This window comes from Heliangelus exortis, chromosome 8, assembly GCF_036169615.1.
Source record: "Heliangelus exortis chromosome 8, bHelExo1.hap1, whole genome shotgun sequence".
NCBI classification, from domain to species: Eukaryota; Metazoa; Chordata; class Aves; order Apodiformes; family Trochilidae; genus Heliangelus; species Heliangelus exortis.
In genome coordinates, this window is record NC_092429.1 from 1593361 (window position 1) to 1610594 (window position 17234).

The 17234-nt window shown below is 48.6% G+C and overlaps 1 protein-coding gene and 2 long non-coding RNA genes across 8 annotated transcripts in view; 1 reads left to right on the top strand and 2 right to left on the bottom strand.

The window, feature by feature from the left end:
* The first annotated feature begins 958 nt into the window (after window positions 1-958).
* On the top strand, window positions 959-10342 carry LOC139798832 (uncharacterized). The gene is made up of 4 exons (XR_011726994.1): window positions 959-1170; window positions 4413-4505; window positions 6237-6369; window positions 10224-10342. It is a non-coding gene; the product is annotated as an uncharacterized lncRNA (long non-coding RNA).
* Window positions 8583-9879, bottom strand: LOC139798833 (uncharacterized). Its single transcript, XR_011726995.1, has 3 exons — window positions 9496-9879; window positions 8881-9095; window positions 8583-8757 (listed from the first exon to the last, which is right to left on the bottom strand). It is a non-coding gene; the product is annotated as an uncharacterized lncRNA (long non-coding RNA).
* A 1332-nt stretch (window positions 10343-11674) lies between the features above and the next one.
* The window catches only part of LEPR (leptin receptor), a 35118-nt gene continuing 29558 nt past the window's right edge, over window positions 11675-17234 (bottom strand). For 4 of the 6 annotated variants that reach the window (XM_071749904.1, XM_071749903.1, XM_071749901.1 and 1 more), the window contains 4 exons: window positions 16954-17049; window positions 16358-16460; window positions 15620-15695; window positions 11675-13256 (listed from right to left, as the gene is read on the bottom strand). In XM_071749904.1, the coding sequence (XP_071606005.1) occupies window positions 12459-13256; window positions 15620-15695; window positions 16358-16460; window positions 16954-17049 (1073 nt within the window). In that variant the 3' untranslated portion in view covers window positions 11675-12458. Of the gene's footprint in view, window positions 13257-15619; window positions 15761-15939; window positions 16109-16357; window positions 16461-16953; window positions 17050-17234 lie in introns of those variants that run through there. The other 2 variants (XM_071749906.1, XM_071749907.1) reach the window with 2 other exon arrangements.

A 17234-nucleotide genomic window follows, 5' to 3' on the forward strand; every position in this document is an offset into this window, starting at 1 on the left:
GGGGCGGGCTCGCCTCAGCCTCCCGCTTCCCGCCCGCCGGGGGCGGCCTGAGGGGGCTGAGCGGGAGCCGCGGCCGAGCAGCCCCACAGCCCCCGGTGTGAGGGGCTTGGAGGTGCCGGGTGGGCTCAGTCCGGAGCTTTCGGCCCTGCCTGATGTGGGAGCCCAGGCCCAGCACGGCGGGAGCCATCAGGGTTTGTGTCCCACACACACACACACAACACCCCCGCCACTTCCCCACCTCCGGGGGTGAGGGGCAGAGACACCCCCAGGGCCTCGGGAAGATGGGGTTCGGTCGGTAAAGGGGAGGTTTGAGAAAAAAAGCGCATCAGAAAGGCGATTTCTCATTGCGTCCCTAGGAGCAGAGCAGGAGAGGAAGCAGCTGATGGTGCTTGGAGGAGTCGCCAGAGGAGACATTGCCCTCAGGAGACACCGGGAAGCAGAGGACACTCCATGGCCATGGCAGAGGTCCCACCATCCATCCATCCATCCATCCATCCATCCATCCATCCCTGGTGGAAGGTATGGAGAGCTGTGCACACCTGGACAGCCACAGCAGCAGCTGCTTACCTTAAAGATGCAAAAGGTTTCACACAAATCCCACCCCCCCCTCCAAAACCCCCTTAGGTGGAAGGATTTTATGTGCTCTCCTTACAGGAGGAACTTGTGGTTAATCCCAGCAGTGAGGTGAGATCTGCGGGTGTTTGATGTCTTTATCAAAGGCAGTGTATGAAAGTAATAAACTTAGTTCATATTTTTAAAAGTATTTTTCAGTCTTCACCACAGAGGAGCAGCATTAAAAATGCTTAAAGAACCTGCTCCACCTCCCAAAACCTCAGAATCCAGAATACAAAAATAAAACTTTTCATAAAACCTTACACCTTATGAATTAAGAGTTAAACTTGCTATTTGTGAATGACACATAGAGCCCTCTTTTTTTTTTTTTTTTTTTTCCAGGGATTAATGACTTCAGCCTCTGAAAGCTGAACAGAAGGCTGCTGTGTTGCAATTCTTGCTCAAGTACCATCCCATAGCCTCATACTCCACAGACCCAACCAGCTCTTGATAAGCCAGCCTTTATGCAGTGCAAAAGAACAATATTCAATGAAAGTTTTGTACCACATAATCATAAAGAGGAAAACAACATCTTCTGTATAGCTATCCAGTTACATTGTGGTAAAACTAAGAGTTAAGTGCTTGATAGATTTCTGTAATAGGCAGAAGTTGCTTTATAGCATACACAAAATATAAAATTAATTATCAACAAAAGGTCAGTTTCCCCCCAAATAAGGGCAAATTTATTTCTGTATTTGTGGTGTAAAAAATTATAAGACAGCTAAGGGTGATAATTCAAATTACATGGGGTTTATAGTGCATTTCCTTCATTACTTCATCTTGCAAACGAGGCTACAGCAGAATTGCAACCTCCATGAATGCACGAAGCTGTAGTGCCAGACTTTTTAAAGCATTTTTATCTCACCAGTATAACTTATTACCTCATCCTTTCCTTTGCCAAAAAAAAAAAAAAAAAAAAAAAAAAAGAAAAAAGAAAAAAGAAAACCTCTATAAGGCATTTCCTAGACTATTGAGTCTGAAGCCCCCTCCTGAAAAAAGGAAGATTTGCAGCTTGCAAACAAGGGAAGGTTTTGTCTGGATGTGGACACATAACTGATCTGCATCAGCACCCAGGCTTCCCCTGCCCTAAACCTCACCCTGAGGTAGAGCACAACTTCACTTTTGTCATGTGAAAAATGTGATTTAAGAAAGAATAGGGCACACAGTTGCCCCCAGAAGAGGCAAGCAAGCCCAGCACCAGATCTACTCTGACCTTCTGTACTTTATAGGCCATTTTATTTCACCAGTTCCCTCCTGCTGAGTGTTGTGTATCTGACTAAAGCTTATTTCCCCAGCCTTGGGCCTTTCCCTAATACAACTTAATTTTTACATGCTAACCAAGCCACTGCTTGATCCACTTTTTGGTAAGTCAAGTAGCTCAAACTCTTCCAATTCCTTACACGTGGTATTTTCTTCACTCTTAAAACATTTTTACTGGGTTTTTTTTGTTTTCTGGTAGGCTTCCAAACATGCCAGGACCTTTTACAAAATTTAAGCTGCAAAACCACTGGTAGCATTTTGACAGCCTGCAGGAGCAGGGAGTGAAAACCAAGATTTCTTCTTTTTTTTTCCCCCCTCATGGAAGAAACCTGCTCAAGAATCTGGTGTGCAAGGGCATTAAACATGGAAACCCTACAGCAAGGTCAGGTTCAGCAATATTCTCTATAATTCACATTTCATCCCTGTGGTTTGGGCTCAGGCTGTGACTGTGGGGTGTGGCATATTTAGAGTTGTCTCAGCTGCAAGCTGCCTGAATTGTGGCAGGAAACAAAACTCTCCAGTGGCTAAAAGAAAACTAACTCTTACCTTCTAGGCTACAACCTCAGGAAAATTGAAGTCTTGTTCTTAGTCCCCCACCACCTTTGAGCAGCACGCCCTAATCTTTTAACTCCCTGGCAACATGAAATGTCAGCAACCCTGATTCAGTCAGCGATTCAGAAACATTGTCAGAGTTCCAAAGCCTGATCAGAGGCAGCAGCTCTGCACCCCGAGGGGAGGAGGACCTGCTCCTCACTGCCTCAGGTTGGTTTGCAGCTGGAAGGATCCTCCTCCCCTCACAGCTTCCTCACATCCTACTGGGCACCTGAATCCTCTCAGCAGAGGCTGACAGGGAGAGGGTGAAATGAAGAGGCTGTTGCTCTGATCTTATCTCAGGGTGTCTTCTCTTCCTCTGCTGAGCCTGCCAAGGAGCCATCCACAGCATTAAGAGATTCCACTGACCCTGAGCACTCCTAACCTGTACTGCAAGCTGCAAAACTTGCTTTTCATGCACTGCTGCACTGATATTTACCAAGTGCCATTCATCAGCACCGATTTTTCATTATCAGGCAGCTCTTGACACCCTAAGGGACTTGGTACCTGTAACTCTGCTGTCCTGACAGCCTTGTGAAAAGGATTAAGTGACACTGAGCCAGACTGGGTGGTGGGTGCCTTTGTCATTCCCCACAGACATCTACTGAACTCTCAGACACTCAGTATTCAGGTGACACCTGAAGATTCCTTGACTGGACTGCAACTACTCACACCTTCCTCACCTCTCAGTTGGGATACAACCAGGGGATGCAGCTGGGAAGGAAGCTTCCAGCAAAACATCACTGGTTACCATCCTGGACCCTCCTCCAGTTTCCCCTAAAATCAACCTCAGGTTTCTCACCTCCCTAATCCTTCTTGCTGCCATCCCTCTTTATCCAAAATTCCACCCCAAATCCTCCTTGCTGCCAGCCCACCTTGTCCAAAATTCACCCCAAATCCTCCTTGCTGCCAGCCCACCTTATCCAAAATTCACCCCAAATCCTCCTTGCTGCCAGCCCTCCTTATCCAAAATTCACCCCAAATCCTCCTTGCTGCCAGCCCACTTTATCCAAAATTCACCCCAAATCCTCCTTGCTGCCAGCCCTCCTTATCCAAAATTCCACCCCAAAGGGTGAAGAGTGGTGCTGACACCTTCATTATTGCTCCATGGGAAGCATACATTTCTCAAGCTTTGCTTTCTCAACTATAAAAAAAAAAAAATAAAATAAATAGAGCAATGTATATGTAAAAGAGGATGGGGTAAAAAGTCTCTCTCACTGAAATTGGGCACTATTGCATTCATTTATTTTTTTTTTCCTGAGGAGACAGAAAAAAAAAAAAATAACTTGGCAGATGTTAGTCATTTCACTTAAAGCACTCAGGTACTTTGGCAATAAAAGTGGGAGAGCCTGTGCAGAACAGAATAAATGGCTTCAGTGAGGACTGTCAAAACAGTAAAAAAAATGATCTGTTTCCTATTAAAATAGAAAAGGAGTAAAAGAAAATATGTTTTGAATGAGGATGGCTGATATTAGCAATGCTAAAAATAAGGAGAACACAGCCCTTCCTCCACTGCCAGAGGGAAAATGTGTGTGTGTGTGTGTGTCAGGTGAAATGATTTCCCTCCCCAGTGCCCTCTTTGCTGGTTGGGGTGAAGGACATCTCTGGAGAAGGGTTTCCTGATTCCTGCAGGTCCTGCACCCTCTTCCACTCCCCCAACAGGCACCACACACACACCAGAACTTCCACTGGCAAGGTTGGGTCCTGGTTTGGGGGATTTCACTCCATTTTCTGGGTTTGTTCTTTTCACTCCATTTTCTGGGTTTGTTCTTTGCTTCCCCCCTGACCCCTCCAAAATTCCTCTTTTCAGAGAAGATCTGGAGGAGGTTTCTTGGTGCTGCCAACACCAGGCAGGGAAGATGGTCAGTACCTCCCCCCAAATTGTCCTCTTTCTGCCCTCAGGTCACCAAACCCCAATGGCATTGTCCTTTCTCTCTGCTTCCTTAAAGGGCCTGGAAGCAGAAGAAGGAATTCAGGTGAAAACTGCTGGGAGATTCCTAGGACACTGTGGGAACAAGGGAAGGAAAAATACCCTGAACCCTGTAAGAGATCAATGAATTAATTTATTGGGCAGAATTAATGAGTGCTCGTGCTCCCATCTCTGCCCTTCCCCTGCAGCTGAAAGAGCTGAAGCAGCTCATCCAGATCAAACAGAGGGGAATCAAATGGGGTGGAGCAGCTGCTCTCTCTGCTCAGGCAGTGAAATTTACCCTCCACATTTAATACCAGCAGCAGGAGAATTGTTGGTTTTGCTGTCAAGAGCTGAGAGGAGGCAGACTGAGCAAACAGGGACGAGGTGCAGGGCAGGCCCTCTGTCCCTGCTTAGCTGTAGTGTTATTAAAAACCTTTTTTGTTGCTGTTGTTTTTGTGGGGAAGGCAGGAAACAGTTGGCTGTGCTGTGAAGGATGCACTTCCCAGCCCTTCCAAAGTTCATTTGGGAGGCTGCTAATTAGGCTTTTTGCTCTACAGGGATGGAGGAGGCCATTGATTCCCAACTCAGGCATCTAAACAGATAAATACAGCAAACCCAACAGATGAGCTTCCCTAGGAAAGATCAGCCAGCTTTTTATGGAAAAAAAGTGCAGTAGCTTACTAAAACTGAAGCCCAGGTTATTGATTTTTAAATCTTCTAAAATGCAGTGTAGTTTTTAACAGGGTCTACACTTTGCTTCCCAAAGCAAAGCCAAGGATTTGGGACTCCTCATTTCTACACCTGACCAGCAGGAGTCAGGAGATGGGAAGCATCAAAGGTTTTGTCACAGTCTAAAGCCAATGAGAATAATTCCCTGGATGATTTCTCCTGAAAAAATTTGGAAAACCAGAATGTTTTGGTGAGGGACAACAGCATTTCAGTGCAGAAGTGACACTACAGCACCTCCTGGGATGGCTCAGGCTCCTGTTTGTTCTCTCCAGGGCAGTGCTGGGCATCAGGGAACTTTTTAGTCCTGAGGCATCATCAGACAGTAGCTGGGAAGCACTGGATGCCCTATAAAATATACATAACAGCAGGGAAAAAAAATCATCAGAAATATAGATTATTTTTCAGCCCATTTTGGAATAACTGGATGTTCCCAGTGAGTCAGCTCAAGATTCACAGAAAAAAAAAAAATCAACAGAAATATAGATTACTTTTCACCCCATTTTGGAAAACCTGGGTGTTCCCACTGAGTCAGTTCAAGACTCAGGGAAAAAAAAAAAAATCAACAGAAATATAGGTGACTTTTCACCCCATTTTGGAATAACTGGGTGTTCCCACTGAGTCAGTTCAAGACTCAGCAGCTTTCCAACAGCCCCCACCTTCACCCCTGTCCTCAAGGCACCAGGCACTGGGGTGAGGACAGGACAAGATTGCTGCTTTTCAGCAAAATACTGAGAAAAGGAGAGGTTTATGTGGCTTTGCTCCTGTGCTGCAGCTTCTCCACAGCCTTGGTTGTGTTGCCTCCTCCTCCTCAGCCACCCAGCATTAGCTGAGAAAACCAGCAGGCCCTGAGCTGAGCCATCCCACCCAGATTTTTAGGAATACCTAAATCCCCAAGAGGGTCAGAGGGGAACGTGGTGGCCAGGCTCAGAGCTGACACTAGCAGAGAAACCTGCTGGGGAATAATGCAAATCCTCCCAGGGAGGACTGGCTGGCAGCCTAAAACCTGAGTGTTGATACAGCCAGCCCAGTTTATAAAACTGTAGGAGGGAGGGCTGGGCTGTTGGGTAGATGTTGATGAATTCTATGAAAAAACAGCTGCTCACATTTTTTTTTTTTTTTTTTTTTTTCCCAGCTCTTCTCTTGCATAACAGCTCAGGCTGGAAAGGCCCTTGTGTTTTCTGCAGGAAGCACAGAACTTTAGGGGCTGGAAGGGACCTCTGGAGGCCACCTAGTCCCACCCCAAGAGCTTGGCCCATCTAAACCAGGTAAAGATCCCTCTCATACACTGATCTGATCACAAATAATGCACCTAAAAGACAAAAAAGCTGCCATCCTGCCACTAAAGCTACCATTCTTCAGGCTGGATTTTTATCATCTTTAAGGTCCCTTCCAACCCCATCTATGATCTGTTGGGAAAGGTTTGAGTTCCTAAAGTGCCAGTAATCCAGCCACTTCATTTCATAAAACTTTAATATCCCAGATGGACTAGAAACTTGGTTTGCTTGGCAACAAATATTAAAGGCTCAACACTACTGTGAAGCACAAGATTAAAATCCTTTATCCTTAACAGAGAGTGGCAACCACCAATTCCAGTCAGGTTTCTACCTGGTTTCTTAGGGGCAGTTGTGGAAATCCCAGGTGTTGATTCCTGCACAACTGATTCTCCATAGAGCAGAAATATTATACCTGAAGAGCAAAAATTATACCTGAAACTTGTTCAGCTCTCAAACCCCAGCTGGACACAGTCCTGGGCAGCCTGCCCAAGCTGAGCAGGGAGCTGGACTGGGCCATCTCCAGAGCTCCCCCCTCACCTCCATTATTCCATGATTAAATTCACACAGCAGCTTTTCTGACAGGATATTTGCAAACCACCACCCCAGATGCTCATCAAATATTGCATTTTATGAGCTTTATACCTTTTTTTTTTTTCCCTAACACAGACCTCATTATCTCACCATGCTTCCAGGCTGACTTCCAAGCCTCCATCCTGATGTTCTGGGGGGCAGTTTGCAGGATGTGGCCTGAAACCCCAAAGAAATGCAGCAAACTGCTCTCCCACGAGGTAAAGCTGTCCAAAAAAGAGCAAAGATGCTCCAGCCAAACAGCATCAGGCCTCCTCAGCTCACTCTTGACGTTAGTAAGATAGAAGACTAAATAATTATTTCACTGCCAGGCTCTCCTGGCTCAGATCTTTAATCATCATTTGAAGCTTGAAGCCTCTGAGTGTTTCTTTCCCAGCCCCAGCTCCAGCCCGGGCTGTGGCTCCCTGCAGGATCTTGCCAGCTTTGATTTGGGAGAACCGAGGGTGAAGCTGTTCCTTGGCTCTCCCCTCACATCCCTTCTTCCTCAGGAGGTGCCACAGCTCTTGGGTTCAATATTCAGAGGAGTTTCTCTGCTGAGAAGCAGCTCTGTAAAAGCAGCAGCAGAAGGTCTGGAGGTTGTTAACCTGTCTTTAACGTCTGGAAGAGGGGAGAGGATGTTTTGACAGGGATTCTCAGGGACAGGCAGCGAGCTGCGTTTGCAGGAAGAAAGGATCCAGCCAGGACCATGCTGGGAGGGGCTGGGGCACTGCTGGTGGCCAGGAAGGCAGCACAAGACATTCTTAATTACAGCTGAAATGCAGAGAGAGGCGGGCACTGCTCTGACCTTTCGCAGGCACGGGCTCCACACACAGTCCTGGCCAGCCAGGGCTCCTCATCTCCATTAAAAGCCCCCCCAGGGTCTCCTTTCCTCCACCTCTCTCCAGCGTTTGTTTTTCCATCCATTCCCCAGCAGCGGGACTCTGCATCATTTCAGGAGCCATCCAGACTGATTTTCACAGCTCCTAGTGAGAGTTTCTCAGCCCTTTTTCCTCTGCTTCGCCGCTGACGGCTCTTGCGTGAGAAGCTCCTGATGGGGAGTAATTAATTAGAGCCTCACACAGGCGGTTCGCTGGCTTTTTGTTGGGGATAATTAGTGAACAGAGTGACACCTGCCAAAACCCAGCGGGGCTTTCCATGCACCAGGGCGCTGCTTGGCTCCTCCTGAAAGGAAATTATTTTTGTGGGGTCCTTTTGGTCTCTCCCAGCAGCGCTATCAGAGCCCCGGTGCTGCCCTGGGATGGGGGAACGGCAGCATCTGCCACCAGGACATCCCTGACATCCCTCTGGGTTATGGTTGTTGGAAAAGAACACCTTGCACCTTGGAAAAAAAAAAAATCTGTATGCGCACCGGGGCTTAGGGATTGCATTCCAGCCTTGGCACAAGGACCTCCTGTTGCTTTCCTGGTCCTCTCTCCGGGTGAAGCAGTCAAAAATCTGGGGGGATGTTGACAGCTGGGCATGATCTTGGAGGCCTTTTCCCACTGTGACAATTGTTGGAAAATGTCAGAATCTGTGTTGGAAATCACAGAATTCTCTGATTCAGGAGGACTGGAGGCATGGGAAGCCTTCCTCTTACAGAAGTTCACACCAGAAACCTGCATTCTAATTATTTTTTTCCACACCAGGGAGCACATAAGCACAGAATTCCCCACCAGAATCACTCTGGCAGCACCTCTGGGAACTCCCTTGTCCCAGGAGCACATGGCTGGCTCACAGTCACACCAGGACCCCCACATCCTTCTCTGCAGAGCTGATTTCCAGCCAGTTGAGGCCCATCCTGTACTGGTACTTCTGGAATAGAATCAGGGAATGATTTGGGTTGGGAGGGACCTCTAAAGCTCCCCCAGTCCCAGCCCTGCAGTATCAGGGACACCTCACCCAGATCAGGGTGCTCAGAGCCTCCTCAAGCCTCACCTTGAACATCTCCAGGGATGAGGCCTCAACCCCCCCCTTCCTCTTCCATTTTTCCACCACCCTCATGGGAAAGGAATTTTTCCTAAGGGCTTTTTCCTCGTGCTGGGGGTCTGTGATTCCTCCCCCGTGCTTGGCATCTTTCTTGGTTGAACTTCACGAGGTTCCTGTGGCTTCTCCAGCCCCTCCAGGTGTGCCGGGCCCCCCTCCATCCTTACCTGTGAGCAGAGGAGCTCCTGAAGGGAGGTGCTGAGTTACCTGTGAGCAGAGGAGGTCCTGAAGGGAGGTGCTGAGTTACCTGTGAGCAGAGGAGGTCCTGAAGGGAGGTGCTGAGTTACCTGTGAGCAGAGGACGTCCTGAAGGGAGGTGCTGAGTTACCTGTGAGCAGAGGAGGTCCTGAAGGGAGGTGCTGAGTTACCTGTGAGCAGAGGAGGTCCTGAAGGGAGGTGCTGAGTTACCTGTGAGCAGAGGACGTCCTGAAGGGAGGTGCTGAGTTACCTGTGAGCAGAGGAGGTCCTGAAGGGAGGTGCTGAGTTACCTGTGAGCAGAGGAGCTCCTGAAGGGAGGTGCTGAGTTACCTGTGTGCAGAGGAGGTCCTGAAGGGAGGTGCTGAGTTACCTGTGAGCAGAGGAGCTCCTGAAGGGAGGTGCTGAGCTCCTGCAGAGCTGATCGGGGCCTCTCTCCGACTTCCCTGCTCTACTTCACGCTGCCACCTCCTGGCCACAGCTCCCTCTGCTCAGCCTTCTGCGGTGGGAAGGGAGGGGGAGGCTGAGGCTTGGCCATCCCCCATCCCAGCCACGAGGAATCGAGGAAATTCAGGACGAATTCGGTGTAGGAAGGAAGGGGACAGGAATAGCCGCTTGTCCTCGGCAGCTTGGCCCCAGCTGGTACCCGCGGGTCCTGTGCCAGGGGATGGAATCCTGCCCGAGGCCCGGGGCTTCCCCAGATGTCACCTCGGGTCCCCAAAACACAAACCCCAGGGAGGAAGAGGCCGGCACCCACCTGGAGACGGTGCTCCTCGCCCCCTAAAGGCAATCGCTGCCTCCAGAGCCACCCTGCTGGGGTGGCAGCAGAACCCTGCCCACGGAGCCACCTCCTCGGGAGAACTCCGTGGGACTGTGGAAAAGAATGAGGGTGATGAAAGCAAGAGGAAGGTTTGTGTGGAACGTGATGGTGGCAAACAGCCACACAAGCATAAACACACTCTCCAGGAGGGCATCGTGCTGCAGGGCTGGTTACACACAACCTTAAAATGCACCGGGTTGAAATCCCCCAAAATTACAGAAATTAATACACCTGCCCAGCACAAGTTCTATTTTTGAGGTGGTTGGTTTTGTTTTTTACAGAGAGTGTGTCCTGCCTCCTCCTGCCTCTCATCCATCCAGAAGGAGACAGATGCTCCAGGAGAAATACCTAAAGAGGTAATTTTACTTTACATGGGTTTATTTAGATGCAAAAAAAACCAAACCAAACAAAACAAGCCACCAAAAACAAACAAAGAAACAAACCAAAAAACCAAACCAAAAAACCAACAAACGCAGAACACAAACCAATGACCCAGCCAGCTACAAACTGCCTATGTATTCCTTAGGAAAATAAAAGCCCATTTATCAATGTTTCATTGCTCATCTCCAGGGGTCCCTCTTCCCCTCCAGCACCCAAACCCAGCACAGGGCTTTGCTGAACTCCTCCAGAAAGAAGTGATCCCCGAGGCAAGGGTTCACTGCTCCAGGCAAACACCCACACCGACATCAGCAACGTTTTAGTCACACAAATAGTCACCCTGACACTGGCACGAAGTGGTTGTTTGGAGTCACACTCTCAGCAGGGGGGAAATAAGAATAAATAATGACCCTAAAGCCACACACAGCAAGGAAGTCAGTTTGTGCAGGGAAGAAAGAAAAACCCAGACCTTGGTTTTCTGGGAAAAAAAAAAAAAAAATTATCTGTAGCTGCAAGTGACATGTAAAAGGAACAGTGACACATTTGATGAGTTTTCTTAGAGAAATGAGCTGTGCACCTCTAACAGTGTATTTAAATTAAAGTCTTTTTAAAGAAATGTGGCCAATTATATCTGTGCTTGCAGATATAATTTCTGTACAGCCTTTAGAGGTCCTGTGTACTTCAAAATCAGGGCTAAACAAACAAGCTGACCTGAAGCTGAGGGGAAAAAAAATAATAATATTGAGAAAAGAATGTGGTGGGTGACCCCAGCTCTTCTGGGCCCCTCAGCTCAGGAAGGATATCGAGGTCCTGGAGCAGGTCCAAAGGAGGGCAACCAGGCTGGTGAAGGGATCCAGCACAGATCCTATGAGGAGAGGCTGAGGGAGCTGGGGGTGTTGAGGCTGGAGAAGAGGAGGCTCAGGGGAGACCTCATCACTCTCTCCAACTCCCTGAAAGGAGGTTGGAGCCAGGGGGGGGTTGGGCTCTTTTCCCAGGCAACTCTCAGCAAGACAAGAGGGCACAAGAGGTCTCAAGTTGTGCCAGGGGAGGTTTAGGTTGGACATTAGAAAGAATTTCTTTCCAGAGAGGGTGCTCAGCCATTGGAATGGGCTGCCCAGGGAAGGGGTGGATTCTCCATCCCTGGAGATATTTCAAAAGAGCCTGGATGTGGCACTCAGTGCCATGGGCTGGGAACCACGGGGGGAGTGGATCAAGGGTTGGACTTGATGAGCTCTGAGGTCCCTTCCAACCCAGCCCATTCTGTGACTCTATGATTCATTTCCCCTCCCAAAGGCAGTGATGGCCACAGGGGTGTCCAGAGCTGAAACTGGAGAGCAGGCAGAGGCAGCAGATGGTGGATTCAGAATATGCTGATTTTGGCTTTATACAAGAGTGCAGAAAAGGTGAAGAGCAAGACTGAGTGTCCATTCCACACAGATAAATGCCAGACTGAGGGCTGGCTTGGGGAAATATTTATTGAATAAACTCATCCAGCTGTGTCCTGCCCTTCTCTCTGGACCTGGACCTGGGTTTACCTGAACCAACAGAAACCTCAGGACTGGGAAGGTGGTGTGGAGGCTGCTTCATTAAATTAAGGGACTAAATTGCTTGACTCCCCAGTAATTATACTTAAAATCTTTTTATTGCAGAAGGGATCAGGTCGTATTGGCAGCCTTTCCCATAGGTGTTTTCTCTGTGTAAGAACCACTTCGGGTTCGCTCTGGCCCTGAGGAACACCCCAGGGTTGGGGGGGCAGGGGGGGAAGACTGGTTGGGCTCCCAAGGGTGGCAGCATCTGGGTGTCCACCAACTTCCCCTGAGGGAAGAGATTCCTTTGGGAACAGAGCATTCCTCAAGCATTCCCCAGGCTGCAGCCACTCCCCTGCCACCCACATCCCAGGGGATGAACTCCCACATTTCCCCATCTTCCCAGGAAAGCCTCAGCTGATCATTCCCCTGGGCAATGGTGCCCCTGCCCTCACAGACTTACAGGAGGAGGACTCTGGATGGCAGAATTTCTCCCGACTAAAATCCCAGCACTCAAATCCAGACCCAGTTTCCCAGCTTCAAACCAGGGGAGAAGTCAGGAGAGGGAAAACCAGAGGGATGCATCACCCCACCCCAACAAAGGCAACAAAATTATGGTGTGATGGCTCCTGAGTTCCTCTCCATGGCCTCCTGGCCCTTGGGAGCAGTCACCTGGAACTGTGGCACGTAGGGCAGGGCAGCTTTGTCCTTCAGGGTGCTGAGCTGAGGGGGTGGGTGCTGGGGGAACCCCCCCTCTCTCAGCAGCTCAGCTGTGGGGAGCTGGCACGTCACCCCAGAACTCTCTGTCACAAAAATGTCACTTTCTCTATTGCCCAGGGAGGTGACCCCGAGGTAGCAGGGGCTCTGCTCAGGGCTGCCTCCCCCAGGGAAAGCCTCCTCCTGGTCTGAAGGCTCAGAAAATCCCTCGGAAGAAGTAAGGGAAAGAGTTTTGCCAGGAGGATCAGGTAAGAGGAGGAAAGTCCCACTTCCCACCTCCAAGATCCTGGAGAAGGTGGTGCCTGCCAGCAAGGAGTCTTCAGCTGAGCAGCACCTCCCCAAGCAGCCTCTGGTGCCCAAGTTCTGCTCGTACAGCCCACTCTGTCCCGAGTGACTGAGAACAGAGGTGTACTTAATATCTGTCTGCCCTGCCACTTCTCCGTGGATTTCCTCCTCCTGGGAGCTCTGGGAGAAGCTGCTGCTGTTGAAATGGCTGCTGGAGCAAGCAGAGTCATGTTCAGAGTCTTGAGTTTTGGTCAGCAGTGAATCCATCACCAAAATCCCTCCCCTGTCCTCCTTTTCCCAGGCTTTAGTGAGGTGGATGTCTTCCAGCACTATTTCTGGTTCCAGAAGCAGGGGCTCAAAAGACTTTGCTTCGGGGTGCTTGATAAAAAGATGCTCCAAAGTTTCAGGCTAGAAGACAAGATAAGACTTTATTGTTCATCTAGGATTTAGCAGCCTACAGAGCTGCTGATTTTAAATCCCCCCCCCCTTGTAGTTTTAGTAAGAGTATTTTGTTGCAAATCCTCTGGAACACGTTTCCTGCTCGAGGCTGTCTGTAGGTGAAGGTTGAGGGACAAAAAAAAGAAATGGAGGAGCTGTTGGTGCTGCAGGAGCTCTGTGCTCCTACCCCAGGGGGTTTAGCTGAAAGGGAAGCAGCTGAATGGCCCCCTTTGTTTCAAGATGAAAAACCGTGGAAGTGTCATGGAAAACACACACCAGGGCTTTGCAAGACAAAGGTTTTACACCCTTGGATGTCCTCAGCTTTTCACTGGGATTGGATAAAGAGCAAACTTCATCATTACAGGTCAAGTAAAGCCCCTTTCCCTGCTAGGATTGGGTTATTTAGGGCCAAATTCAGCCTTTCTGTTGTATTTTTCGAGCTGCTGTTTGAACTGCAAGGAGAGAAGCAAAGATTTAATTTGGAGGAATGGGGGCTTTCCATGGAAAACACAGACAAGCAGCAAACTGACAGCACAACCAGGGCTGCTGCAAAAAGAAAATGCACTCCCCAAGCCCATCTATTTCCTCATGAATTCAAGACAAAACAAACGGATAAAAACAGATTTTGTGTGTATCAGCAAACCATATTTTTACAGCAGGAGAGCTGCCAGAACAACCAGGAATATGTCAAAATACTTGGACGAGGCTGCAATTAGAGAAGGGAGCACATCTTGGGCTGCTGCTTCAGTCCCTGGGCCTGCTCCCTGCTGACAAGCAGGTTTCTAACTGCTCTGGAACCTGCCCCATCCCACCCAGACCAACCTCCACCCTGGAATCCCTCCTGGTCTTCCTCATCAGGTCAATAATTACATTTATTAATGGCATTTTCAAGTGGGAGATGGATATTAGGGGGAGGCAGTCAACCCAAACCCCACGTTTCCTCTTGATGCACCTGCCCTTCCCCAGCTGGAGAGAAGAGGGTTTAGATCCCTTCCTAATGTTTTTTTGCTCCCCTCACCCCATTCCAACTCTCTGCTCTTCCAAATGCATGTGGCTACCTCAGCAAACACAGAGATCCTGTTGCCTGCAAAGATTAAAATGCATCCCAGCCAGGGGCAGGTTTGTGGCTTGGCAAAGCCACCATCTGCCACCTCCAGCACATCACCCATTAAAACCCAACAGATCTCTAATCACAAACAATGCATAACCCAGTGCCCTGGGGAAATGCAAACCCCCAGAGCACCAGCAATGACAGAGCAAGCTGGGGGAGCTACGCTCAATTTTCACAGCCACGGTATAACTGGGGCACAAAGGGTGGTGAGCAACAGGCAAAGCAGCTCCAGAAAACTCCAGAGAAGTCACAGTGCCAGGGCCCCAGCTCCCAGACTCTGCTGGGCAGACAGTTCCAAAGAACCCAGGCACCTCTGCAGTGCTCTCCTGTCCACTCCAGGTTTTGAGCTGTGTTTGTCTTGTAAGCAACAGACTAAAATCAGAGCTGTAAGTCTGAAACAGCTCCGAGTCAAAATTACTTTGCACTCGAGTTGCTGATCACAGATATATCAAAATATGCTCTTGGCCAAGATCTGCCATGGCCAGAGTTTGACTTTTGCAGGTACACTTAATTTTACACCTTGCTAATAACCCCATGGAGGTAGAAGGGGAATTTAGAGAGGCACCAGTTTGTAATGGGGCACTTGTGAGGGCTTTGTGGATTTTTGACAGAGCTACTTTCAGGCTTTGTTATGTTTAAAGAAATCAGCAGTGTGTTAGTATCTGTAATTCCTCTCTTCTGAATATAAATTAAAAAATCTTTTAACAGCCTGGTAGCTGGCCCTGTGGTTCAGCAGGCAGCAACCACCATTAGACTTCCAAAGATGTCCAGAATCTGTTTAAATGAAATAAAAGAAAAGATGAGGGGGAAAAAAACCCCTTCACTGGGAATGCAAGCTAAAGTCCTAAAATATCATAGAATCAGGGAATGATTTGGGTTGGGAGGGACCTCTAAAGCTCCCCCAGTCCCAGCCCTGCAGTATCAGGGACACCTCACCCAGATCAGGGTGCTCAGAGCCTCCTCAAGCCTCACCTTGAACATCTCCAGGGATGAGGCCTCAACCCCCTCCCTGGGAAACCTGTTCAAAAATCTTCTGCCACCAGACAGATGCTTTTCCTTTCAGAAAGAAGGAGCCTGAATTTAGGTTGTCCTGATAATTAAACACTGCCAAACTCTGGGACAGTGAGAAACTTGGCTGGTGCAAAGTGGCTCCATCTGTATCACCCTAACCATAACCAGACCCATGGGGTGGGGGAAGCAGCATCAGCAGGGCAACACACACCTTCTGGAAATTAACACCTTGAGCCCAGGAGCAGTTCTTGGGGTTTGGAACATCTTCCCAAAACAGCTTCTTCATCCTGAAACAGTAGGGAAAGTCTGGAGTTGGTACTGTTCTTACATTCTGTACTGCTGTCACTCACCTCTGGAAAAAGAAACTCAGCAATCTTATTCAACCAGAGCACTCTGACAACAAAACCAGCACCTGAAATGCTACTGCTGGCCAAAACTGAACTGCAAAAATAAGGAAGTGACAGAGCAGGTGACAGTTTTGCACAGTATCAAAGGTACAGGCAGCCAGTGCTGAACATCACCCCAACCCACCTTCCACAAACCCCAGAGGGATTTCTTTCAGTTGGCTTCTCCGTGGCCTTAGTTTGTGGTGACAAACAAATATGGGACAAACTCAGAGCTCAGGACACTCCTCAACTTGCCCAGAAAGCACTCTGCAGAATTTAGGAGCAGGTAGGACACACTGAGGTGATGCTTCCCTCTGAAAATGAGGTGATCTGAAGGGGCCAGGGCCTGACTTCCACCCAGGAACAAACCTGTGCACTCCAGACACTTTAATTCTTGGTGCTGTATCCCACCCAGTCCCCTGCCTCTCACACAGTGCATCAGAGAGATGATAAAAATCATTCCCAGCTTTCCTCAGCAGCTCAGCAGGCAGGCACCAACCTAAGCACCACCACCTTCTCCTGAAGACCTTCTGGGTTCTTTTCTCTGCCAGTGGAGAACTCACCTCTGGTGTGAAGCCATCACCACTCCCAGGAACAAAACTGAGCTTGAAATGACAATTGGCAGAACCATGTAGAGGCTGCCATTATCCTCCTTTTCATAGCCCCCTGGGAAATCAAAGGAATTTGGATGATAATGCAGTAAAATGATTTGTGAGCAGACAGTCTGCAACAGGGAAATAACAAACAGCAGAAACAACAGCTTAAACACACAAAAAAAAACCTCAATAAAGTTTTACTGCACATCAAACCTTTACCTTGAGGACAAACAGACAAAAAGGAATTATTTTAAACCCTGAGGTGACTCCTCTGTCCCTGTGGGAGGTGCCCACTCCTCCCTTGGTTTGAAATGAAGTCAGAGCATGTGAAATAAAACTCCACAGCTGGAGAATGAGGGATCTCAGCCAGGTGTATGGGAACTCAGGTCCCTCACTCAAATAAATCCACAAAGCTTTCAAGTGGCAGCCAGTGAAGTCCTGATCAGTCTTTAGAGTTACAGTACAATTCATTACTGACACCTTTTCCTGAGAAGAAGGCTTCTCCTGCTACTTTTATGACCTCCTGTTCCACAAACACCCTGGAGAAAGATCCTGTACATCACCTCTGGTAAACTGATCCGTTGCTCTGGATCTGCCAACTCCTCCTGCAAACACAGGGTAGAGGCTGAACTGGTACTTCTCAATCAGGATAAAGTGATCTGCAGAGAGGAAACCAGAGTTCTGAATCCACACTGCAATCCTGCCTTTAATCATTTGCCTCCACAGAGGCTCTGGTCACACATCAGGGTTCAGACCAGCCCAGGGAGGGGAATAATGAAAGCCATCTTTTATAGATATATTTTTCACTAGCAGAAGATTAAAGCTGTTAATCTATCCTGGATAA